This window comes from Polypterus senegalus, chromosome 3 (assembly GCF_016835505.1).
Source record: "Polypterus senegalus isolate Bchr_013 chromosome 3, ASM1683550v1, whole genome shotgun sequence".
Lineage (NCBI taxonomy): Eukaryota > Metazoa > Chordata > Cladistia > Polypteriformes > Polypteridae > Polypterus > Polypterus senegalus.
In genome coordinates, this window is record NC_053156.1 from 277,467,716 (window position 1) to 277,493,617 (window position 25,902).

A 25,902-nucleotide genomic window follows, 5' to 3' on the forward strand; every position below is an offset into this window, starting at 1 on the left:
AAACGAAGGTTCTGAGTCTCATATGTTTGTATACCTTAACCACTTTGTCATACAAGTTCTGACTCGAGTTCAATTATCGTGTCGTGTGTATTGTACATTAACAACAGCAGACAATGAATACAACATCCATTAAATACAACATCAGACGATATACAAAAGAAACTTTAATGAAGTTAAAGGCTGTTGCTTCCTGTTAATTATAGAACTCTTTTTGAATGATCGTGGTGAAAGGCGCTATATAAAAGTGCATTCCATCCGAATAAAAGAAGCTGTCGTGAAACGGTTACATACAGACACCATAGCAAGATTCTCTTATTGTCAAGTCCATAAGAAGCAGAGTCTAACTAGCATCAACATCTGTGTTTCGGACCTCCTAACTTGCACTTGCTCTCCTCACTTCTTCCTCGCAATGCCTCTGACTTCGCGATGACCTCTTTTATCCACAAGGGGGCCTTCGAGTCCTGCGACTTTTTTAGAGTCTTAGCCTCGGAGGGGGGATTGGGCGAGGGGCGTTTTTTTTTTTTTTTTGGATACTGAATCCAAGTTTCCATCAAAGCCAACCAGTCGGGGCAAGAGGAGGATGCTTAGCTTCCTCTCGGATTGCATTTGTTTGTGTCTTTGTATGTTGTAGGATACTTTTGCCATTCAGATTTTTCCCCACCGTTTTATTTATTTTATTTCTTCTCTACAAACTTTCAAGTTTATTCAAGTTTTACAGCAGACCTGAGTGATGCGTCTCGCAGTTTGTGCCGTGGCCCTACTTTGTGTAGCAGGGCTGGATCTCGAGTGGACACCCTTTGGGGTCGCCGGAGAAAAAGGAGACACTTTGAACGTCAGCGATGTAGCATCACCACTAAAACGCTCGGGAAGACGGGTACCCCGAGGCGCCGATGACATTGACCCCCCAAATCTTTTTAGCCAGGAGCGGGGGCCGCATCTGCCAGCTAGTGAAATTATTCCCACTGACACGGCACCGAGGGACGCGAGCAGCAGACCCTTGAGTAATGATGAGAGAAGTCGTGATGTGTCGACTAACGGCACAGGGGACAGGATGCCATCGGACCTTTATAACCCGCTATATCCTTTCACCGAAAGTTCCTACAGTGCCTACGCTGTCATGTTCCTCTCGCTTCTGATTTTCGCTGTGGGCATAGTGGGCAACCTGTCTGTCATGTGCATTGTGTGGCACAACTATTACATGAAGAGTGCATGGAATTCCATTCTAGCCAGTTTGGCCTTTTGGGACTTTCTCGTGCTTTTCTTTTGTCTTCCCGTAGTCATCTTCAATGAAATCACTAAGAAAAGACTACTGGGCGAAGTGTCCTGTCGGATGATCCCATACCTGGAGGTAAGCCATGCATAGCCAAGTGGAGACGAGTAGGAGGATGACTGGTGCGCACGCCCCTTCCATTTTAGTGTTGTTAACAATCTCAGACGGTACGCAGCCTTCATCAAGGCATAAATGAAACCACCTCAACTTTATATAGCGCCTTTCACAGTAATCAGCATGAAATGCAGATTTACAAACGATGAAATGTCACTTCATGAGAAGTTTAACGAGCCTCCATAATTACAGGATTTTGGAGATACTTTAGCAAGATCCGTCTAATTCAGCTGATACTAACAGACTTCATGATTTGCAACATTTGAACAACCACTGCGTGCTTTTCCGGCCTAATGTTCGTAGTTTTACTGCGCGTCTTTTGGATTAACTTTGATCTTGCTAAGATCACCAATACTTCATTCCTAATGCTGTCGGGTGGTCGTGATCAACCACAGCAAATGAATATTGGTTCGTGTTGACATGTATTATCATTTGTGATTTTTCTTTTTTTTTCAGATCGATGTTGCATTATAACTATATTTGTTTCATGATTGGCACCATCAATTAAATATTTACTAATTCATATGTGCGAGATTTTTGCAGAGTGTAACAAATTTTATACACCCGGCAGTGTAAAGTCTCAGAAAGCCTTATTTTGAAATGGAAGGAATTTAAGAGATATGCGTTTCGCCTTCCATTGTGCTGAAAAGATTTAAGTTCTGCTCTGCGTTATGCTTTGCGTGCCTCGACTCAGAATTAGTGCATGTCCGTAATGCGCATGCGTATGAGCAAAAATATCACTGAAAATGTGCGCCAGCTCGGAAGTAACGTTACAGGTGCCGCGTCATAGCGCTTTAATTTTGGCTCGTAAAAACGATTTATTTACTAGAAATGTTATTTATTTATTTTTACTATAACATGAACCTTTCAAACAGTTTATTTAAACTTACAGAGAATGTTGGCGTCACTGACTGCAGAAGTCATATACAAGTCTTATACAACATGCCCTCTTCACTGCACCGCTGTGAGCAATATGTCTAAATTATGTTAATTTTTAAATGCAGGTGGACATATAAATGCAAATAAATTATATCTTAGGGGACCATTTGTGGTACTTTACCTAACAGCACTTTAGCTCCTTTAAGAGCTGGACTTAGACAGAACAAGCCTGCAGCAAAGATGAGACACCCCAAAAGTCAGAAACCCAATCAGTATGTGTAGCTGTACAAGTGTGCCTGTGACTTGCTGCTCAAGACAGTTAACTTGGGCACTTGTCTGAGTATCTGGAATCTAGGAACCCTGCATGGAATAAACTGTAATATATGCTTTAAAAATAATACTATTATCTATCTATCTATCTATCTATCTATCTATCTATCTATCTATCTATCTATCTATCTATCTATCTATCTATCTATCTATGTATTATATAGTGCCTTTCACATCTATCTATCTATCTATCTATCTATCTATCTATCTATCTATCTATCTATGTATTATATAGTGCCTTTCACATCTATCTATCATTTACTATGCAGTGCTCCATCTGTCTGTCTGTAAATCTCTTACAGAACTTAAAAACAAGAGCAAATATATGGAGAATTGTTCATGGTAATTGCAGTCTCAATATAAAAAAAACCTATTTTTAAAAAGAGCACCCCACAAACTTTGTGAAATGAAAAACTAATAAATGTCTCACGTGTTATTTAAATCCAGGCTTATATCCTTAAAACAATAAAATATGATAACTGATCTTTGGCAGGACAAAAATTCTATGATTTTTGATTGACTGGCAGTGTATACCAACTATATTTGTTCTAATTTAGCATACTTTTATGATCAAAAAAGAAAGAAAAAAAGTTTTGATATTTCTGTTTCTTAGTTTTATTTTATTAAAAAACAAGCTTTCACACCACTGGGAAGTTGAGCCCTGGTCTTCCTGGCAAAGCAGGCCTGCTACAGTCCATTCTAACTGGCAGGGCAGTCTGCGTCAACTATTTACAGTTGGGCCCCACGTAAAGGAGGCTCATGCATTTACTTATTTTGCTAACATTTTTATCTAAGGTGGCTAACAACATTGGTGACATTTCTTTTGTTGTTCTAATTGGAGGACAGGCAGGTGAAGTGACTTGCTCGAGGTCACACAGTGTCAGTCGTAGGATTTGATCCCACACCCTCACAGTTTGAGGTCCAAATTCCAAAGCCTTAAACACTGTGCCACATTCAGTGCCTTCAGAAAGTTTTAGACTGCTTCACTATTTACATATTTTGCTAAGTTGCACCCTTATGCTAAAATCTTTTAAATTCATTTTCCCCTCATCAGGCAAGACTCAATGCTCCAGAATGACAAGTGAAAACAGGACTTTAGGAATTGTTGCAAATTTATTAAAAACAAAAAATTGAAATATCAAAATGACGCAAGTATTTCTGACCCTTTGCTGCAAAACTGAGAATTTGGCTCAGGTGCATCCATTCTGTTGATCATCATTGAGATGTTTCTACATGCAGTCTGCTCAGTTGTTTGGATGTATCCATTGAAGGTCCCACAACTGAGCAATTAACCAGGCCATGAGGTTTTAAGATTTGCCTGTGGAGCTTAGAGGTGGGATTTTGACAAGATACAGATTTCGGTAAGGGTGCAAACATTTTCTGCAGTATCAAAGGCTTCCAAGAGCACAGTGGCCTCCATAATTTTGAAATGAAATGCATATAGAACAACCACGACTATTCCAAGAGCTGGCTGCCCAGCCAAACTGATCAATCATGAGAGACGGGCCTTGGTAAGTGAGGTGCCCCAGAGGTCAATAGTCATGCTAGCTGAGCCCCAGTGAACCAGTGTGGAGATGGCAGAAAATTTCAGAAAGAAAACCATTACTGTAACACTCCATTAATCTGGGCTTTATGACAGAGTGGCCAGATGAGATGTGAAAGCCTGCTTGGAATTTACAAAAAGGCACCTAAAGGACTCTCAGACTATGAAACAACATTCTCTAGACTGAAAAAAATCAAGACTGAAGAGTATGGCCTTAAGTGTTAGCATCAAGTTTGGAGGAAACCAGGCACCCCTCATCACTTGTGCAATACCACCTCAACAATGAAGAACTGGTAGTGGCAGAATTATGCTGTGGGTTGGGGACTGGCAGACTAAATAGACAGGGAGGAGGCAAAGCTGAACAGAACAAAGTATGGAGCTATCCTTAAAGAAGACTCTAGACCTCAGAGTGGGCCAAAGGCTCACATTCCAGCAGGACACGGACCATAAGCACAAAGCAAAGACAACACATTAGTGGTTTAGGGGCAACTCTGGGGACATCCTTGAGTTGCTCAGCCAGAGCCAAGACTTGAACTCAATCAAACATCTCTGGAGAGACTGCAAATAGCTGTCCAAAGTTGGCCACTATCCAGCTTAACAGGACTGGAGTGGGTCTGCAGATAATAATGGCAGAAAGATCCCCAAATCCAGGTGTGTTCAGCTTGTCATGTCAAACCCAAGAAGACTCCAGGCTGCCAAAGCTGCTTCAACTAACATCTGATTAAACGGTGGCTCAGTGGGTAGCGCTGCTGTCTCGCAGTTAGGAGACCTGGGTTCGCTTCACAGGTCCATCCCTGCATGGAGTTTGCATGTTCCCCCCATGTATGCATGGGTTTCCTCTGAGTGCTCTGGTTTCCTCCCACAGTCCAAAGACATGCAGGTTAGATGCATTGGCGATTTAATTCTAAATTGTGCTTGGTGTGTGTGCCCTGTGGTGGACTGGTGCCCTGCCCAGGGTTTGTTTCCTGCCTTGCACCCTGTGTGGGCTAGGATTGGCTCCAGCAGACCCCAGTGACCCTGTAGTTAGGATATAACGGATGGATGGAAGTTTAGTATAAGGCAGCAACATAACAACATGTGTAAAATGTGAAGGGACCTCGTGCTTTCTGAAGGCACAGTATATTTCAGATGTATTTTTTCACTGTAGATGTTCTGTTGATTTCCACTTCACACTCAGTCAAAACTAAATAGAAAGAGGTTAGGAGCACACACTGACACAGCACATTGCAGCACCCATCACATGACAAACCACCTCAGGATCCCAGATTAGGACCCGAGTGCAGCCATGCAATGGGTGACACCTCAGCACCACACAAGTTCATATGGAATGGACCAGTGTAAGGTGTTTTATGGTGGCTGGAGTGCCAATTCTGCCACCAAACCCCAGGTTTTTCTCTGCAGGTTGGAGGGCCTACATGCAGGGCTGGATGCAGGTTAACGCCATACCAAGGACTGAGCAATTGCAGGTTAAGGGCACAATGAAGTAGAGTCACTTTTGGCATTTATGGGATGTGAACCGGCAACTTTCCGATTACTAGTGCAGATCCCTAGCCTTAGAGCCACCACTCTGCCCATGTCGTGAAGGAGGTCATGGGCAAAACTAAATAGGTTGGCTCCTAAACCCGATGGTACAGAAACAGCCTCAGCTCGCCACTGACCTGACTGAATATAGTCAACAGGAAGAAAATGAGTAATGTCGGTTTTACAGGGTAACCCGAGGAGTTATTCATGTATATAATAACATTTTCAAACCTGAATTATTCAATTTGGAGGTGTCCTGTCCTATTAATATTGTCCTGGATATGACTCAGGGAGTGAGGACTCCAGTTAAAAGCAGTGCTGGGATAACAGACAAGATCTCAGTTCGATTAGGTCTTAACCAGGGATCTTCTCTAACTCTTTACCTCTTTGCTCTGGTTATGGATGTGTTGAGTCATGGGAAAAAAGAGCAATCCTCCCTGGTGCTGGCTTTTTGCTGATGACAATGTGTTGTATAGCTCCAGAAATGTAGAAGAGGTAGCTGGAGGAATGGAGAAGGGCTTTGGAAGATAGATGGCTGGTGATAAATAGGAAAAGAAGACAGAACATATGAGGTTTAATGGTGATCGGGATTTAGAAGCTGGCCTGAAGGAAGAGCTTTTGAAAAGAGTGAAGAAATTTAAATATCTAGGATCGGTAGGAGCTATGAGCTAGGAGAGATAACCCACAGCATGGATGAAATAAATGGAAGAAGTCATCAGGAGTATTGTGTGATTAAAGAATAAAGGTGAAGTTGAAAGGTAATGCTTTAAAACAGTGGTAAGACCAACAATGCTGTTTGGAGCTGAGATGTGGGTAGTAAAGGGAGAGCTGGAGAAGAAGCTGGGTGTGGAAGAAATGAGAATGTTGATATGTATGTATGGAGTTACAAAAAGGGACAGAATAAGAGATGAGACAATCAGTGGTACAACAAAAGTACCTAAGAAAATACAGGACAGTAGGTTGAAGTGGTATGGACATGTGATGAGGACAGTCAATCAATATGTGGGTAAAAGAGTGATGGGAATGGAAATCCAGCAGAAGACAAAGCAAAGGTGTATGGATAGAGTAAAGGAAGACTTAAAGGAAATGGGTCTGATTGAGAAGGTTGTGCAGGACCAAGCTGTATGGACACGTTTTGGTCCAACATATTGACCCCTGTCACAAGAACGAGACATTGACAGATAAAGAGTTGGGGCAGCCACCCGTATATTGTGGTATCCTGGCTGCAAAAGTCGTTTTCTTTAAAATACAGAGCACTGAAGTGCACACAACCGAGTCCAAAACAAGACTAAAGAAACAAAGGAAAAGGGGCAGGTTTTAAAGGGGGAGACAGGAAGTGAGGTCGTATGGATCTGGCACGTGGTCTTCCACCATTGGCTCGTAGCCGGAGGTGACATCAGAGGGACTGGAGCTGGTGTGGCCGACTTCCATTGGCTCAGTCCCGGAAGTGATGTCAGGAGATCCAGGTGAAATCCCCCGGGGATGGTCTACAGGCAAGGGAGAAAAAGAGTCAGTGCACTCTGCCACACCCGGCATGCCTCGAACTGCCTTCACTCAAGCCCTTTAGCTGCCTCCCATGCGCACGTGTGACAAGGCCCCCTTAGCCCAGACCCGGCGGGTCGGGCGACCTAACCGAGAGGTCGTGAACCCGAGAAAGAGCATCAGCGTTGGCGTGGAGCCCCCGACGATGAACGAGCGAAAACTTGTACGGCTGCAGGTCAAGAAACCACCGGGTGACCCGCGGATTCGACTCCTTGTGGAGGGCCATCCACTGTAGGGGTGCATGGTCCGTGACAAGGGTGAATTCCCGGCCCAACAGGTAGTACCTCAGCTGAGTAATCGCCCATTTAATCGCCAGAGCCTCCTCCACCGCAGCATACCTGGTCTCCGGTCCAACAGTTTCCGGCTCAGGAACATGATGGGGTGCTCCACACCATCGACGCTTTGGCTCAGCACGGCGCCCAGGCCTGTGTCCGGCGTCCGTCTGGAGGATGAAAGGCAAAGAAAAGTTAGGTGCCATCAAAACAGGTGTGGACGTAAGGGCCTGCTTTAAGTCACTAAATGCAGCGCCTGTTTTTTCAGTCCATACCACAATGTTCGGGGCCCTCTTCTTTGTTAAATCCGTCAAGGGCGCCGCTCTCTCCGAAAACCGGGGTACAAACCGGCGGTAGTACCCGGCTAACCCGAGAAAGGCTTGGACTTGCCGCTTGGTTCGCGGACGGGGCCATTTCAGAATGGCATCAATTTTGGAGCACTGTGGCCTTACGGTACCCCGACCCACCAGGTAGCCTAAATATTTGGCCGCTTAATCCGAAGAAGCATTTCTTGGGATTAATCCGGAGCCCGGCCTCACCAAGTGTCCGTAATACTGCTTGGACATGCTGTAGGTGTTCCTTCCATGTGCTGGAATAGATGACCACGTCATCCAGGTAGGCAGCACTGTATGAGTTATGAGGCCGAAGCACTTTGTCCACCAGACGCTGAAAGGTTGCTGGAGCCCCGTGTAACCCAAATGGAAGGACACGATACTGCCAGTGTCCGCTAGGGGTACTAACCGCGTTTTTTTCCTTGCGGAGTCCGTTAAAGGAACCTGCCAGTACCCTTTCGTCATGTCAAGTGTGGTCAGGTATTGAGCCTGTCCAAGCCTCTCGAGGAGGTCGCCCACGTGGCATTGGATAAGCATCAAATTGGGAGACTTGATTAAGCCGACGGAAGTCATTGCAGAACCTCCAACTTCCGTCAGGCTTACCGACGAGCACAATGGGGCTGGACCAGGGACTATAACTTTCCTCAATCACACCTAGCTCCAGCATGCGCTTGATCTCAAGCTCCACTTCAGCCTGTTTTGCCTCGGGAAGACGATTCGGGCGTTCTCGGACAACAACCCCGGGCTCTGTCACGATGTTGTGCTCAATCAGAGAGGTCCTTCCGGGGTTCTCACTGACTACCTCCCGAACGGTCCGGATAACTGTTTCCAGCTCCTGCCGCTGTCTGGGACTTAAGTCCGTGCGAAGTTAAGGTCGTGTGTGTGGCGAAGAGTGGCGGGGCTGGCGGAGGAGGGATCGGGGTCCCTGTCCTTCCACGGTTTCAGCAGGTTCACATGATAAACCCGCTCCTTTGGCCGGCGATTGGGTTGACTCACCAAATAGTCGACCAGTCCCTTCCTCTCCTTAACCGTAGGGGCCCTGCCAGTGGGCAAGCAATTTAGAGTGGGAGGTAGGCACTAGGACCATGACCCGATCTCCCGGGCGGAACTCCCGAAGAGCGTGCCGGTTGTAGTACCGGGCCTGTGCTGCTTGAGCCTCCTCCATGTGACTTTTAAGGACAGGCCGAATTTTTCCAAATCTATCGCGTAACTGCGCGATATACTCCAGTATGTTTGTGGAGGGAAGAGCCTCTTCTTCCCAGCCTTCTTTCAAAATATCTAATATGCCCGAGGTTGTCGCCCGTATAGTAGTTCAAAGGGGAGAACCCGTGGAGGCTTGTGGGACTTCCCGATAGGCAAAAAGGACGAGGGGGAGGAGCTGATCCCAGTTCCTTCCATCCTCGCTGACCACCTTACGCAGCATTTGCTTGAGAGTTTGATTAAACCTCTCTACTAATCCGTCGGTTTGAGGATGATACACGAGGTCTTTAAATGCTTTATTTTCAGTAATCTGGCAGTCTCCTTGAACGTTTCCGAGGTGAAGGGGGTCCCCTGGTCTGTCAAGACTTCTTTGGGGATCCCCACGCGCGCGAATACCCCTAGTAATTCCCGTGCGATGGCTTTAGAGGTAGCTGAGCGCAACGGAACAGCTTCGGGGTATCGTGTAGCGTAATCCACGAGGACTAAAATGTACTTGTGTCCTCGGGCTGAGGGCTCCAGGGGTCCCACCAGGTCGACCCCGATTCTGTGGAAGGGAACGTCAATCAGTGGAATAGGAATGAGAGGAGCACGGTCCCTCCTAGGAATTTGTCGCAGTTGACACTCCGGGCAGGAAGCGCAAAAGCGACGAACCTCCTCATTAATTCCTGGCCAGTAGAAACGGAGCTTGATCCGCTCCAGAGTTTTTTCGGTGCCCAGGTGGCCACCTAGGAGGTGGGCGTGTGCTAGCTCACAGACCTGCCGCCGGAAGGTGCGCGGCACTAGCAGCAGCCTCGTCTCCTGCCCGTCATGCATTGCTACACGGTAAAGGAGGTCATTATCTAGCACAAAGTAGGGGCCCTGTGGCATCGACTGATTAGTGCGCTGGCCATTGACAAGGACCACTGCATTTTTTACAAACTTCAGGGAGTCATCATTCCATTGCTCCCTTCTAAAAGAAGCCGGCGTTTCTTTAAATTGGAACCGCAACACGGAGAGAGGGTCAGCGTCGACCTCAATGGGCGTGGTTTCCTCCGCTCCGCGCTGGCGTTGGTGGATGACGTGTTAGCCAGCGGCGGCCGGGAGTTGCCACTTCAGTCAGGGCGCCTGCTTCTCTCTCTGCCGGCTGATTACACGGCGTGGAGGCAGCTTGAGACGGGTTATCTCCGTCCATAACGAGGCCCAAATTAACCCCGGGAGTGGTATGTGTCTCACCGCTTTTGATTTTAGACCAGTCCGCCCTAGTATCACCGGGTGTGGAGGATCAGGTAGGACGGCTACGGTGAGCTTACGAACTGACCCTCCGTAACTGATGACACAGCGGCGGACCTGTAAGCGGATGTCTCCGTGGACACAGGTTATACCGGTCTTAAATTTAGCCACTGTTGCGGTTGCACAAGCGGGGGCAACAATGAAATGTTGCTGCGGAGTCGAACAAACCTGTGGTCTTGTGTCCGTTGGCGATCACCACGCCAGTATGTGGGACCGCCAGCGGATTAGCCAGAGCACACCAACCCCTCCTCACCCTCCACCTGCATTCCTCCTTGCCTCCAAGCGGTTTGCGCCAGCTGCCGCGGACGCCATCTGAGCTCCGGATTGTACAGGGTGGGGCTAGGTCTTGGAACATACCCGGCTGAGTTTGACATGAGGGCGGTTCTGCTCCCCAGAGTGTGAGGCCGCCCTCTGCGTCTCCATAAGCTCTATGAGCTCAGCCATGTTCTTGAACTGCTCGCCCCAAACCGGCTGGGTGAAGCCACGGGGAAGCGCTTCCAGGAGCAGATAGCAAGCTACCTGCTCTATTATTTGGTAGGGCGTGTTTTCAAATGGCCGTAGCCAATGCCCTACCATTGCCCATAAGGACCAGGCTTGTTTGTTGGTTGGCCGCTCAGGGTCCAACCTCCTTTTTTTATTTTATTCACCTGCCAGTCTGGGGCACCCCTAGGTGGTAAATGGGGCTTTGGTTTCGCAGGGAGGCAGGCACTCTCCCCCAAGAGAGCATACTGAGTCCCCCCTCCAGGGCAGCCCAATTCTGTGAGCCCCACCCGCACACTCCCTGGCCACTCCAGATGGGCTAGTTATGAGTGCCGGGAGCGGAGCCCGCACCGGTCACGCCAACCACGGGCACCCTCCCGCCTGAATACTCGGCCCCGGTACGCTCCCACCTGGGTATATTGCAGGTCCTGTCCCCTTCTCCTCCGGGACTTCTCCATCCTGCCGGCTACGCCACTGTCACAAGAACGAGACATTGACAGATAAAGAGTTGGGGCAGCCACCCGTATATTGTGGTATCCTGGCTGCAAAAGTCGTTTTCCTTTAACAAAATACAGAGCACTGAAGTGCACACAACCGAGTCCAAAACAAGACTAAAGAAACAAAGGAAAAGGGGCAGGTTTTAAAGGGGGAGACAGGAAGTGAGGTCGTATGGATCTGGCACGTGGTCTTCCACCATTGGCTCGTAGCCGGAGGTGACATCAGAGGGACTGGAGCTGGTGTGGCCGACTTCCATTGGCTCAGTCCCGGAAGTGATGTCAGGTGATCCAGGTGAAATCCCCCGGGGATGGTCTACAGGCAAGGGAGAAAAAGAGTCAGTGCACTCTGCCACACCCGGCATGCCTCCGAACTGCCTTCACTCAAGCCCTTTAGCTGCCTCCCATGCGCACGTGTGTGACACCCCACATAGAAGTGAGAAAAGAAGATGCTAAAGAAGAAGTAGAAGAGGTCAATGCAGCATTGCCACCTGATGACTCCACGTTCCTTGATTCAAATGCTGAACCTGGACACTGTCAATGTGGAGTTCACACATTATTCCTTTGTCTGAGTGGGTATTCCTATCACATCCTCACAGAAGAGCAAGTTAGGTTAATTGGTGACTCCAAGTTGTCATCTTCATCAATGTGGGCTTTGTCTACGTGTGTTTCCTGCCTTTTCCCCAGTGGTGTTGTTGCTCTGCCCTTCGTGAACACTAAGCTAGAATAAACAGGTCTGAAAATTGGACCAGATTAGTCTTGAGACTTTAAGGAAAGCATGTGTTAAATCCACCTAACAATGTGTATAAAATTTCCTTGGAAAGGTGTGGAGAAATTGTGACATCACCTTTGAGCAATTCATTTCATTGGGAATTTGATAAGAATTTAGCAAGTCAGCATTGTACACTTTTGATATCCACTCATTCTGCAAAACAACTTTGTTTAAAAAATGCTAATAAAGAATTGAATTATTATGTACTACCATGAATAGAGAGTCATACATAAACCAACCTGTAATTATACAAGGCTCTTAAAATGATATGTTAAACAAATTCAAGAGCCCATGTAGATACATTTATAGAAATTAAGTCATTGTACATCAGGTGAGATTACTGTGCAGTAGGAAGCAAAATAAGATGTTATAAGACGGATGGAAAGAAGAGACGCGGATAAAATGTAGCAGTTCTGTCAGTGAACTGTCAGATAAATATTAGAGCAAAAACTGTGAGAGGCACATAAAAGACAAAACAAAAAACAGACATGAAGTGAAACAAAACCAAAGCCCAATATGAGAGACAATAATTATGGTCGAGAGAACAAGAGAGTTAAACCCAAAAGTACAAGCAAGAAAAGAGCACAAAGTAAAACTTCAAAGATTTTGTATCTGCAGGTTGGATAAGGATTTGCACTTTTATCCCGTCACGTCACTTCAGCTGCTGTAAAATCTTCACACTGTTCCATTCCATCCAAACTAGTGTGTCATGTGTTACATGGCCGCACTTGGGTCCTAACTGGGATCCTGAGGTGTTTCGTCGTGTGGTAGGTGTGGTGACGCGCTGTATCACTGCATGCTCCCAACCTCCTCCTCCTTCTCACGTCACGTCGATTACGCATGGATCACGGCCTTTGAGGAGCCAAGAGCACACCAAATCACGACAGTAGCAAAGGTCAAAATTGGGAGATTAAAAAATATTAAGTGAAGTACACGTAAACTAAAAGTCAAGTGTCGAAACCGGAAAATACAATACAAATAAATTAAAGAGCTCAAAAGGTAGCACGCTAAAGGAAGTTTCTATCCCCAGACTCAGATGAGGAAGTGCTCTGATAGTAGACCTTTTAACCCATTGGGTGATTAATGTTGGCATGGCAACCTCCATGACTCCACCCCTAACATTCATTAAAGCTACCTAGCAACACGGTGGACAAAAACAGCAATTTCTGTCATTATATTCCAGCTAGTATATGGTTTTAGGATGGTATAAAATATTTTGCTTGTGACAGTGTATATGTGCCACCATTTTGAACAGCGGTTGCCTCAACGTCATCTGGTGCCGACGACATCGGTGAGGATAGTCCAGGTCATGTATGATGGAATGCAGACATGGGTTAGAAGCAGTGTTGGGGTATCTATTTCCATACAACTAAGATTTCACAGAGATGTAACTGTTTGGAATAACTGTTGGGTGAGACTTGAACAAAAACAAAGAAAGAAAATTTAGATTTATACGGTTTTGCTATCAACAGCTTACAGCGCAAGTGAGCATTACAGAACACTACTCTCATTGCTTTAGTATGGTCAGTGAGTGCACATGCTCTCCAAATCGCCACCACTTGTGCAGATTTCATGCGTTCCTTGTAGAAGGAAGGAAGAAAGCCATTACTGTAAGAATATGCTGAGAATTAGACAATTACTTAAGGTCATTCATATCTAACTTCTCAAAACCATCTCTCCATCCCTGATCCATACCAAACTCCTAATCATTGTCACTACTCCACCCCCTCAGTCTTGTTCTGTCTAGTTCATACTGCTGTTTCCTTGCGCAGACATTCCCTCTATCAGCTTCTCACACATACTGTATTTATCTATCCATAGAGAGGGATAGAGAGACATGGAGTGTCTATCAGGGGCTCACCATCTACGATCCCAAATCTGTCTGTCTGTCTCTCTTCCCACAGATATTCCTGTTGTGATTTGTCTTCAGTATTCATTTTTTTTACATGTTTTCCTGAACCTCTTTTCGCAGCACTTTATATCCTACTGTAGACTTTTTGGGTTGTAATATCAATTTCTGTCCTTATATTCCAGCCAGATTACTGCTTTAGGATGGTTTAAAATATTTTGCTTGTGACAGTGTATGTGTGCCACCATTTTGAAGCAGTGTATGGGTAGCAGACAAGATTCTCATTCGAAAAGGTCTGCACCAGGGATCTTCTTTAAGTCCCTCTCTCTTTGATATGGTCATGGATGTGTTGATTTTGCTACTTAAGTTCTTTTATTTCTCCTTACATCTCCTGCACATTGTGAAAAACAGGCCTCATTTCAGGGTCACTTATAGAAACTAAGAATCTAAGCATGCTAGCAAAGTAAAGAGTGAGACCAGAAGAAAAAGATGTAGATAGAAATACAGAACAAGATTCAAAACATTGAGATCAGGCAAAACGAAAAAAAAAAAAATTATTTTAGCAAAAAGCATTTGGATGACCAAAATTTTGCATGATTCTTCTTTAAAGAAACTAAGGAGCTCCACCCCCTGCTCACTTCGCTCGCCCACCCTCGGGTTTGTTTTACCGGATATACAATTTAAAGAGATTGTTATTTTCATGGGAATTGTTACATATTCATTATTTTCACTTTTACTTTAAAGCTTTTGTACAAACAATATTTGTCCTTTATTTCCGGTTCCGGGCATGGTTAAATCTCTTTCTCGCAGGACGTATAATGCTGCTCGCGTTGTTGAATGCACGCTAAGGAGATGCCTTAGGATCATGTTGTTTTGCTGCTGCTGGCGAGCTGCACGTTCTGTTTGTCGCGCTGCAAGTCGATCATTTAAAAGCCCTGTACAGAAGGGGGAGAGGGGTTAGGGGGACTGAACGCACGCTAGGAGATGCCGTCAGATCATCTGCTGGCTTGCTGCTGCTGGCGAGCTGCGTGTTCTGCTTGTCGCTTGTCGTTTTAAGAGCTGGGAGCACATGATGTCTGTCTGTCAAAAGCATTCCAACAACTGCTAGGTTAGATGTCCGTGAACTTGTTTTAAATGTTGTCTCATGTGATGTTAAAGTGTCTCTCACGGGACATCAAATTGTCTTCCGAGAAGATCATGTCTTGTCTCCCTAGTCTCCCTCCCAAGATTTTTTTTATAATAGACAGATCTTTTTTCTAAGTACTTTCCATTTTGACCATTTTTTCAAATAATTTTTTGCCATATATTTCAAAACTTATTTATTTTTTTTTTTTTTTTTTGTGCCAGTACAGTCTGGTCTCCTAGTTTCTGATCTTTATTAGCATTTTGGACTGTGCCTGTTCTCCTGGTTTCAGTCTTTTTTGTCCTTGCTAGCTTCCCCTGGGGGACATATTCTGAAGTACAAGAGACCTGTATCTAAATGTAATGTTAATGTATCTGTCCTCTGAATGCACACATTGATACATTTGAGCACGAGTCATCTCACAAATACGACTGTGTTGTTGCTGGTGATGCAGATGACTCGAGCGCAAATGTATCAATGTCTTGGGGGGACACATATACTCACAATACAGTTAGTTACGGGTCACTTGCAATTCTGATTGTGAACCGTTAAGAGAGGCAAATCTAATCTGAGCAAAAGATCAGAACTGATCAATGAGTCCTGTAATGTGAGCGTAACAAAATGATTCAAATCTCATGTTCAAACAAAGTTCTCATTGACTAAAATACTTTAGTTTCTGTTTTTCAACTTTACATTCAGGTTATGCTTTGGATTTGGCTTTTTTTGTCTTCCTGGAAACCAAAATTTCTACATTTATGTCCCTCTCCGGTTTCCTTTGTCCTCATGGCATGCCAATATATATACCAAATTATGACAATACTTACCCCCTGCTGTTTGTAGTGATGAGAGAGAAAAATGTAATTTCTTATTTTCATTGATTGAGATAACAAAGGTTATGATGCACCTTAATTAGGGGCCTAATGCTGAGCAACAGAAAGCAATTTTATAAGATATAAATAAATCTCACGTTACACTATCCCACTCATCATGTAATCTTTGTTATATGCTCACAACATGCAAAGTGCATTTTAAAGACAGGAGTCTTGTCCAGTGAATGATAGGGAGAGATGAATCCTCAGTTCAGAAGCTCAATCACGTTGAAATGTGCAGCTTGTTCGTGCACTACTCTGATTTTCGGCAAGTGTTTATTTAACAATAATTTAGCAAAAAATGAAAAGATGCTCATCTCTTTTAATCTTTCTTTCTTTCATAACCCATCACCTGCAGTCCTAGAATCAGCCAAATTACTCTTCTAGGGAAGTTTTTTAGCACTGCTTTTTTTTTTGTACCCTGGAGAGCAAAACTGCACACAATTCCCCAGGCCTCGACAGTGCGTTATAAAGCTTGAGCAGAACCTCCTTGGACTTGTACTCTACACATCAGGGTGCTATATAATGTGACATTCTGTTAGCCTTCTTAATGGCTTCTGAACACTGACGGGAAGCTGATAGTGTCGAGTTCATAGCGACTCCTAACTCCTTCTCATATGGTGTATTTTCAGTTTTCAGACCTCCCATTGTGTATTCATACCTCACATTTTTACTTACTATGTGTAATACTTTACATTTACTTACATTAAATTTCATCAGACATAAATCTGCCCACTCCCGAATGCTGTCCAAATCTATCTATAAAGATTCAAAATATTCTATCTGATGTGCCAATCCACCTTGTTTGGTATCATCTATGAAGCCTAACCAGCTTGTTACTCATATTCCTATCCAAATTACTTACCAATTTCAGATAAGGTTCCTCACACCATCACCCTCTGCTTCTTGCGTTTTAGTCAGTTCTTCACCCATTTTCACACAACACCCTGAACTCCCACTTCTTTTAGTTTGATGCCCATTTTCTTATGTGGCACCTTATCAAATGCCTTCTGAAAGTCCAGATAAATAATATCATTTACACTACTCTGATCTTATCCTTTTCTTGCTTTCTCATTGAATTTCAGCATGCTAGTAAAACACAACCTCCCTTGTCTAAACCCATACTGACTGTTCAGTAAAACTCCTGTTCTAGATGTGTGCTGCCCCAACTTTGCTTTAATGATTCCATCCTGTAATTTACTTGTGATGTACCGTAAGCATTACTCTTTTAATGTAACAGAAAAATAATATTTTCTATTTTCTAGTCCTTAGAAAATTCCTCAGTATGCAGTGACTTCCTAAAAGTATGTGTCAAAGGTTTATGTATGTTCTCACAAACCTCCTAAAGAACTTGAGGATAAATTTGATCTTGTCCTGGTGATTTGTTAGATTTGGGTTTATTTAATCAATACAGCACTTCTAACTTTCCAAATTCTGATCCCATGCTGACTGTTCAGTAAAAATCCTGTTCTTTCCATGTGCTGCTCAATTTTAATAATTCCTTACATTAATTTACTTGTGATGTTTGTTAAGCTTACTGACTGTAATTACTGTGTTCTACCACGTAAAAATAAAATATTTCCATCTGTCTAAGCATTACTGATTGATTTATTGTTCTTTGGTCACTAATGTATCAGGAAAGTTGCCTTTGGCAGATACAGTGTGTCTTGGGTATGAATGTTGGAGGGTTGGTAGATAGTACTTGGGCAGTTATGTCCTTGCAGGTTTACTTGGACATACATTATATCTAAAAAGCTGACTTTACTTTGACTTCACTTTGACTTTGACTTTAATTGCAACACATTTCAACTCACATGCTGCTTTCTTCTTTCTCCTTTTAGGTATCATCCTTGGGTGTGACTACATTCAGTTTGTGTGCCCTTGGGATTGATCGATTTCATGCTGCCACAAGCACCCAGCCCAAGAGCCGGTCCATTGAGCAGTGCCAGTCCATCCTTGCTAAGCTGGCAGTGATTTGGATTGGCTCAATGATACTCGCTATACCCGAAGTCCTGCTATGGCAGCTCACTCAAAATCAATCAGCCATGTTAGGCACCATCATTGATTCCTGCACCATGAATCCCTCCACTAACCTCCCAGAGTCCATCTACTGCTGGTGATGACGTATCAAGATGCCCGTATGTGGTGGTACTTTGGCTGCTACTTTTGCTTGCCAGTCCTGTTCACTCTTTCTTGTCAGCTTATTACAAGAAGAATAAGGAGTTCTAACAAGAATCAAGATGCCAGAGTTTCCCCTAAACATATTCAGTGTGAACGGCAGCTCAATTGTACCGTGACAGGTTTGGCCATTATTTATGGGATCTGCATTCTGCCTGAAAACATCTGCAACATTGTGCTGGCCTACTTGACCTTGGACGTTTCTCAACCTACTTTGGATCTCCTCAGTCTCATTAACCAGTTTTTTCTGTTTTTCAAGTCCTCTGTGACCCCTGTGCTCCTTTTGTGCCTCTGCAAACCACTGGGCCAGGCCTTCATGGACTGCTGTTGCTGCTGCTGTGAAGAGTGCAGCCAGGAATCCCAGGCTAGTGAGGGAGGAGATGGAAAACTGAAAACCACAGAAATGTCGTCTTCCATTTTCTTTGACAAGCCCAAAGACAACCAGTCAATTCTTGGTATTGGAACACCCTGCTAAAAATCAGAAGGAAGTCTCCTGGCCCATTACTTATTTTGCAATGCATCTGAAGTTCTTGTTTTCAATTTCTTGTAAGTCATCAAACTGGTGAAACCTCTGTCCATGGCAGACAGGGAGAATTAAGCTCAAAATATGGCCAGGACAAAGAAGAGATTTGATCCAAAAATCTTGCAAGCCACTAACGATCATTGGCACTTTCCTATATGACCTGGCTTTTAAGACCAGTTTCCCTCACAAATCTAGATTATAAAGTGTTGTCCAAGGGATTCAGGACAAAGATAGCAAACTCTTTGTAGATGCCTTTTATGAGGAACTGATATGGGAATAATGCAAATCAAGGAATGGATTAGCAACTACAGAATCCTCTTGGGCTTATTTATCCTAACTCTTGTTATCACACATCACCTATGGATGAATCACTCAAATGAATCTAACTTCTGCAGAACATGACCATTCCTTGACTTACTGAATCCTCATTTTGTCTTCTTAGTGAGTAAACCACATTTACATTTTTATGAGAACAACCATCATAGAAATTAGAACAACCAACAACACTCGCGATCCCCAGCCATATGAGAGCAACCAAAAATGTAAAATGTATTCTGGGACCAGCAGAATCGAGATGAACAACACAAGTAATACACACACTCATTGATAAAAAGTTTATGACCTGGTGGGTGGCAGTTGAGCAGATGATTTTCCGATTCCTTTTAAAATTTAAAATTGTAAAAAAAATTCAAGTAGGGGCAACTTTATGGACACACATCCACAACAGTTTTATCACTTTGACAAAGAAGACGGACACCACAATTGTACACCCATTTTCTAAACCTATTTTTTGCAAAGGTGTTACAGGAGACTAACCTATAGGAATCAATTTAGAGCCTCTACTAGTGATGTACAAAACGATTCACATGAAATTAAGATTGCAGTGAAACTCAATGTTTTGTTTGGCAAATAAATTCTTGAAACAAGTGGTATTTCACTGCCAGCAAAATTTGTGCCATTGACACATAAAGAAATGTTTTTAGTTCCTGACTGGAAGCATTTACATGCATTAAACCAGAATGGGTCTTCCTCTTCTTTAGTTTGTAAATATAGGTTTAAAGAAAATGAAAAAAAAATGCCAAACACATTTCCTATCATGTGTATATATTTACCAAACATGTTCTGGTAATTCACTTCCCACTTTGGTAATTATGATAGCGATCTTGGCGATAGCAATCCTAAAAATGCAAATGAGACAGATATGAAACTTGAATCTCCACAATTCTTTCAGAGTGCACATCCTTAACCTCTTCTGGGAAATTTAGAAACAGGAAGGCTGTGAAACGGCTGAGAGGAGGGGAAAGCAGCAACCCATCAGTGAGTTTTACTATGGAGAAAACACAGTAATGTGCACAATCGTGCATTTTAGTGTGAAAATTACGCAATGTGTACCATTGTTAAAAAACGTATTGTGCTTCTCCACGGTGATGTCAATGAATGGCATAAATAAAGTCAATTTTACTGGTGGGCGACAGATTTCTGTACTGGCTCAAGATGAGAACAGTGAAAATTTGAAAACTGAATCTGAAAACAGGTAGAGGTCAATACTGAAAGGACTGCCAACCGATCGTCAAAAAAATTAAGAACCCTAACCCAAGAATCAAAGTATAAAGCTTGAAAAAATATCTAGTTAAAAAAAACAGTAAATCAGTCAGAGATAGCAGTGAAATCAAACAGAGAACCCTAATATCAGATGCTCAGGAAACATCTGAGCCAACCTTTATGCTGGTACTCCAAATGATCTCGCAGGCCGCACACTCCTGGGATGGATCACCGTGGTAACAACTGATGTTAAAAAAGCCGGTGCTCCGTAAACAAGCAAAATGGCGTTCAGATAAGACATTTTGAAACAACTTATGAAATGTTAGCCAAATTTTACAAAATTAGTGTTACATTCATATTCCTCTGGGTTCAAAATTTCACAATCCATGTAAAATATGTGTCCGACAAACTTAGAGAGGCATTGAAAAATACAGGAAAATAACTTAGTATAATAGTTACAGGTATTATGAAGCTACAGAGAAGAACACAGTATGGAAACAAAATGGGGAAGCAGCCAAAATGTTGGGGTAACACCCATTTAATACGACAGGCAAAAAGAATACACAGAACAAAAAAGTCAGGACAATAGGTCCAAAGCTATGTCACCATTAAAGGTGCATTACAAAATAAGGCTGTCTTTACTGGAGCAGTTATTTTGGTGAAAGCAGGGTCCAGAAGGAACACAGACCTCCAGCTATCCACATTCTTATATAAGGGTCAGACAGGAAGGGGTGGAGCTTCTGATAATTAGGCTTCATTTCTTCCTCCATTCTAGGGAAACAAAGGCAAAAAGTGTCAGCGATTGGGTTACATTCAAATCCTCCTCCATTCTATTTACCTGACCAGAGTCAGAGTTACGCTCCTGCGACTTACACGTGTGACAACAGGGAAACACAGAGGTGTGAACAAGACTTCAGGGAGCAATATTTCTTGCTTTTTATCACAAAAACTCTGCTATCCATAACTCTTTTCAGTGAGATTTGCGTTTAGCAGTTGCAGTATTGCCTGTGAAACAAATTTCACTCTCCGTTTCAAGAAACTTTATGCCAATCAAATCTTGCCTGTTTCACGCATCAATCATCACAACCTAACTGCATGCGTTGGTACTGCAGGACTTGATGTGTACTGGTACACATCAGTATTCCAGTTTTCACTGCCCCAGACTAGCAGTAAATATTTTCATAATGATAGTAAAAGATTGCATTCCCCACATTCCCCAGTTTAATGTACATACTGTATGTTAACACACTTGAATCTCTATGGAGGACCCACCTCCTGCTATAATGTATATGTATGTATAACATATCACTCTGATTGAAATTCCACACTCTCTGTATGTCTCTGATATAATTGTATGGCATACCCGCAGTATTACATGTTTTGGTATGGCGTAATAGTAGTGAAGGGTTATGTAACGGCATCTGTGACACCGTCCAGGGGGACCTCTCGCACCCTTCAAATTAATGTACGTATAATCATCGCAATTGAAATTCCAAGGGGAACCAATCCCACCGGATGTAATCCTGATTAAAATTGCAGAGGGGTCTCTCCTTTGCACTGTCTGATAAAATGTACATAAAGTATATCATCACGCTCAAAACTCCAAGGGGCACTCCACCCCCCAGTTCTCCAATATTGGGTATGATGTACTGGCAGTATTCAATTTTTTAGCTGTAGCATACTGGCAGGAAATGGTTGCACACCAGCAGTAATTCCTGATACCTTCCAGGGTGAACCCACTTCTACAATTCTCCCATCTAATTCACATATATTATCCTGATCAGAACTCCAGGAGGGACTGCATCCCCTGCTGTAATGTATGAACATAATCGCGACTGATCCTTGCCATAATGCATAAATATCATCCAGATTGAAATTCCAGGTGGGTACTGCCCCTCTCACTCTCAGATAAAATGTTTGCTTATCATCATGTTTGAAACTCCAAGGGGGGGGGGCATCATCCTCCCATTCTTCAATATAATGCACAAATATCATCCCGATCAACTCCAAGGGGGATCCAATCCCTCCCATAATACATGAATATCATCCTGATCGAAATTCCAGCTGGGCAATCCCCCTCTTACTCTCTAACAAAATGTGCCTATCATCATGCTTGAAACTCAAGGGGCACCCCGATTCTCCAATATAATGCACAAATATCATCCCGATTGAAACTCCATGGGGGATTACGCTGCCTTCCCTCTGATAAAGTGCACATATATCATTGCTTGAAACTCCAATGAGGGACAACCATCTCCCCCTCACTCAATTAAGAAATCAGGAAAATTTTCCAGCATATCAAGTTGAGGAACGACAAAAACAGAGTATTGGCACTTATGTGTTTCCATTATTGGACTGTGTGGAAAAATTGAAACTGTGAGGAAATCTCATGAACAAAGGAAACCAGAGAGAAGACAAAAAAAGTTACGACCTGAACCCAAGTTGGAGTGCCGATTGGCAGCCCTGTTTATAATCAAGGACTTCTCAGTACACACTGGGCTTAAACCTGTGGCTTGAAGGAATGGACAAAAAATAAATCAACTTTATTTGATGTAAATATCCAAACATTTTGCAATGAATGTTGCTGGAAAGATAAAATGTAGTGTTGTTTCATTTTTTATTTATTAGATATAATGGAAAAAAAAGCGTTTTAGTTATCATGCTTCTCGGCAAGGTGCCTTAACCTTAAAAACTAAAGCTTATGATTGCTCTATTTCCCAATAAAATTATTCTTTTGGAGAACAGAAGGCTAATTTGGAGGAACTTTTTTTGACATGACTGCCCTGCTCTGATTGACATGCAGAACAAAGCTGAGCTCCTTAACAAACTCTCCCTCTCGCTCGCGCAGACGTGGAGCGCCATTGTTTGTTACTCTGCCATCTGGTCCAAACCCCCACAATGCCCTCGCCATCGTCTGCATTCCCACAGTCTTGCATGACAGTGCTCAATACAGGGGTCTTGTGCAAGGTTCCGGATGGCCCCCCTCCCCGCCTCCACATAGATATATCAATTCTGCCCCGCTGGAGTGGAGTTGCTAGGAGACTGCCTGAAATTCAAGTGCATCTCTGAAAGTCTGGCCAAGGGCACAAACACCCACTGCTTTTCACTGGGACAGGTTGCCATGGGAATGGGGCTCCTATTCTTAAAGAGCTGAAAGGCTAACGTTGTCTCGCTGCGGACAGAGCCCCTATTTATTATGCCAGGCAGACCCCCGCTCTGATCGTCCCACTGGAGTGGTCGGCTGATTCACTTGGACAAGTGCAGAAAGTTACCTGTCACCAAGCAAGTGAAATTCAGCTGAAATGTTTACAGAGATGGTGGGGTTTGGGGGCTGGTGATGTCCGTCTGAAATAACTGCAATACACAAGAAAGATGACACTTTAGTGAAAGTAAGTGAAAAGTCTGAACCTTTAATAATAATACGTTTTTACATTTAAATAGCACTTGCTATTCAAAGCACTTTACATAATGAGTTGGGAGCCAATTCAACCACCACTAATGTGGAGCCTCAGTCTGGATGATGTGACACCAGCCATTTTTGTGCCAGTATGCTCACCACACATTAGCTATTAGATGGCGAAAGGGTGAGAGAGACAGCCGATTACAGACGGGATGATTAGGGGGCCAGAATGACTAGGTAGTGGTGAGAAGTTTAGCAAGGACATAGGGATACACCCTGCTCTTTACGAAGGACACCCAGGGGCCTTTTATGACCGCAGAGAGTCAGGACCTCGGATTTATGCTTCATCCGAAGGATGGCACCATTTTTACAGCACAGTGTTGCCATCACTGGACTGGGGCATTGGGATCCACATTCAGACAACAGGGTAAGCTCCCCGCTGCTGGCCTCACCAACACCACTTCCAGCAACAACCCAAGCTTTTCCTAGATGGTCTCCCATTCAAGTACTGACCGGGCCAGAATGTGGTTAGCTTCTCTTCTGAAGTGCATGTTACATGGCTGCTGGGACAACAGGAAGCAACCTCCTTCCTTGCTTTGTCTCTCTATTAGAAAAGAAAATTCTGAGACGAGACATTCTCGGAGGTAATTTCAACTCCCGCAAGAGATAATTTCAGGTCCCGTGAGACGAGACTTTTTGCCAAGAGATTTTGACAAGTCCCGCCCTCCTCTCAAACATTTACAACCACGGCCACAGCCCAGTCACTTCTCATTCGTGTGAATGCTATTGTCAGACACAGTCCCTGCGCTCTCAGCTCCAAGCGGGGTCGGAAATAAAAGACAAAGAGTAGAAGACAAATTAAAACATCATAAAGAGGTTTAAAAACGTTGATGCAATACACATGCAGAGCAGAGCAAGTGCTAAAATTGAAAAGTCTCAAAAAAATGATAGTAAAGATCGAATTAGCACTAACAAACGGAAATTATTACTCTGTGAAATAAAGAAACAGTAAAAGTGATTCAATATATGGACTTAGGTGATATGACAGAAGTATGTTATTGTTTGGCTTTGAACTTTAAGTCAGAGATTTGTAGATCGTCTAATTCATGTTGCCTTTAGGGAAAAGTAGTCTTTCTTTCCAATGAAGAATTAAAACATTCATTGTTTGCTGAAAGTGAAATCCATATACATGAGTATGGGGCGGAGTGGTGACTAAGGATCTGCGCTGGTATCCCGAAGGTTGCCGGTTCGAATCCCCATCACTGCCAAAAGAGATCCTACTCTGCTGGGCCTTTGAGCAAGGCCCTTAACCTGCAATTGCTCCAGGGGCTCTGCATAATGGCTGACCCTGTGCTCTGACCCCAAGGGGTATGTGAAAACTAACAAATTCCTAATACAAGAAATTCTATAAGGCGCAACAAAGAACAAAAAAAAAAAAAGAAATGAACGGCAGAGACGTGAAGTGGCTGGCACGTAGCTCAGGCAGGGTGTTAGTGAACGAAACGAGCAGGGTACATAGCCCCTAGTCTAGCTAAATGAAAGCATAAAAAGATAGGCATAACATGCCAGCTTAATGAACAATTTATTTCAGAAATAGGAAAAATGTTTAAAGGTAATATAAAACTCGGCCATGTCCATCCTGGACTTCTGTGGAGACAGGAGGGTGTTACAAATGGTAAAGCAGAATAGAGGGCTTATAAGAAGTATTCATCTCCTTGGAAATGTTCATGTTTTATTGTTGATACCGCTGGTAGTGAGGGTGTACAATTCTCAATCTCATCGCTACACTTCTTGTCAGGAATCCACGTTGCAAGCCATGTTCAGGACCATAAGAGACAGCAGAAAGTTCCACCATTTGGATGGACCCTTGGTGGAACAATTTGGTTGAATCTCACCTTACTTCCATTGGTGGTCCCACCAGGTGTACACAACTCCTGACGGCATCACTCAGGGAATCACTGATCACGCAAACCACTCAATCATGTTAAGGCGCTGACATAGTGGAGGGATTGTTATACAATATTGAATCCCAGTGGATTTACAATGGTGCTCTTGACAGTAATCAACAGAAAAAGACTCTTTAATGCTAAAGAGCAAACAGATCTTTGCAGAAAGGTCTAAATTAATTACAAATATAAAGCACAAAGTAATTGATTGGACAAGTCAGTATTTAGCACATGAACAACAACAACAACAACATTTATTTATATAGCACATTTTCATACAAACAGTAGCTCAAAGTGCTTTACATATTAAAGAATAGAAAAATGAAAGACACAATTATGTAACAAAATAAATCAACATTAACATCGAATAAGAGTAAGGTTCAATGGCCAGGGGGACAGAAAAAACAAAAAAACTCCAGATGGCTGGAGAAAAATAAAATCTGTAGGGATTCCA

The 25,902-nt window shown here is 43.5% G+C and overlaps 1 protein-coding gene across 1 annotated transcript; it reads left to right on the forward strand.

Moving 5' to 3' along the window:
- The first annotated feature begins 549 nt into the window (after positions 1-549).
- Positions 550-18,575, forward strand: LOC120526202 (G-protein coupled receptor 37-like 1). Its single transcript, XM_039749241.1, is given in 3 exon segments — positions 550-1,348; positions 17,701-17,968; positions 17,971-18,575. Coding segments are annotated over 3 exon segments (1,428 nt in total). The 5' UTR covers positions 550-730; the 3' UTR covers positions 18,513-18,575.
- The last annotated feature ends 7,327 nt before the right edge of the window (positions 18,576-25,902 follow it).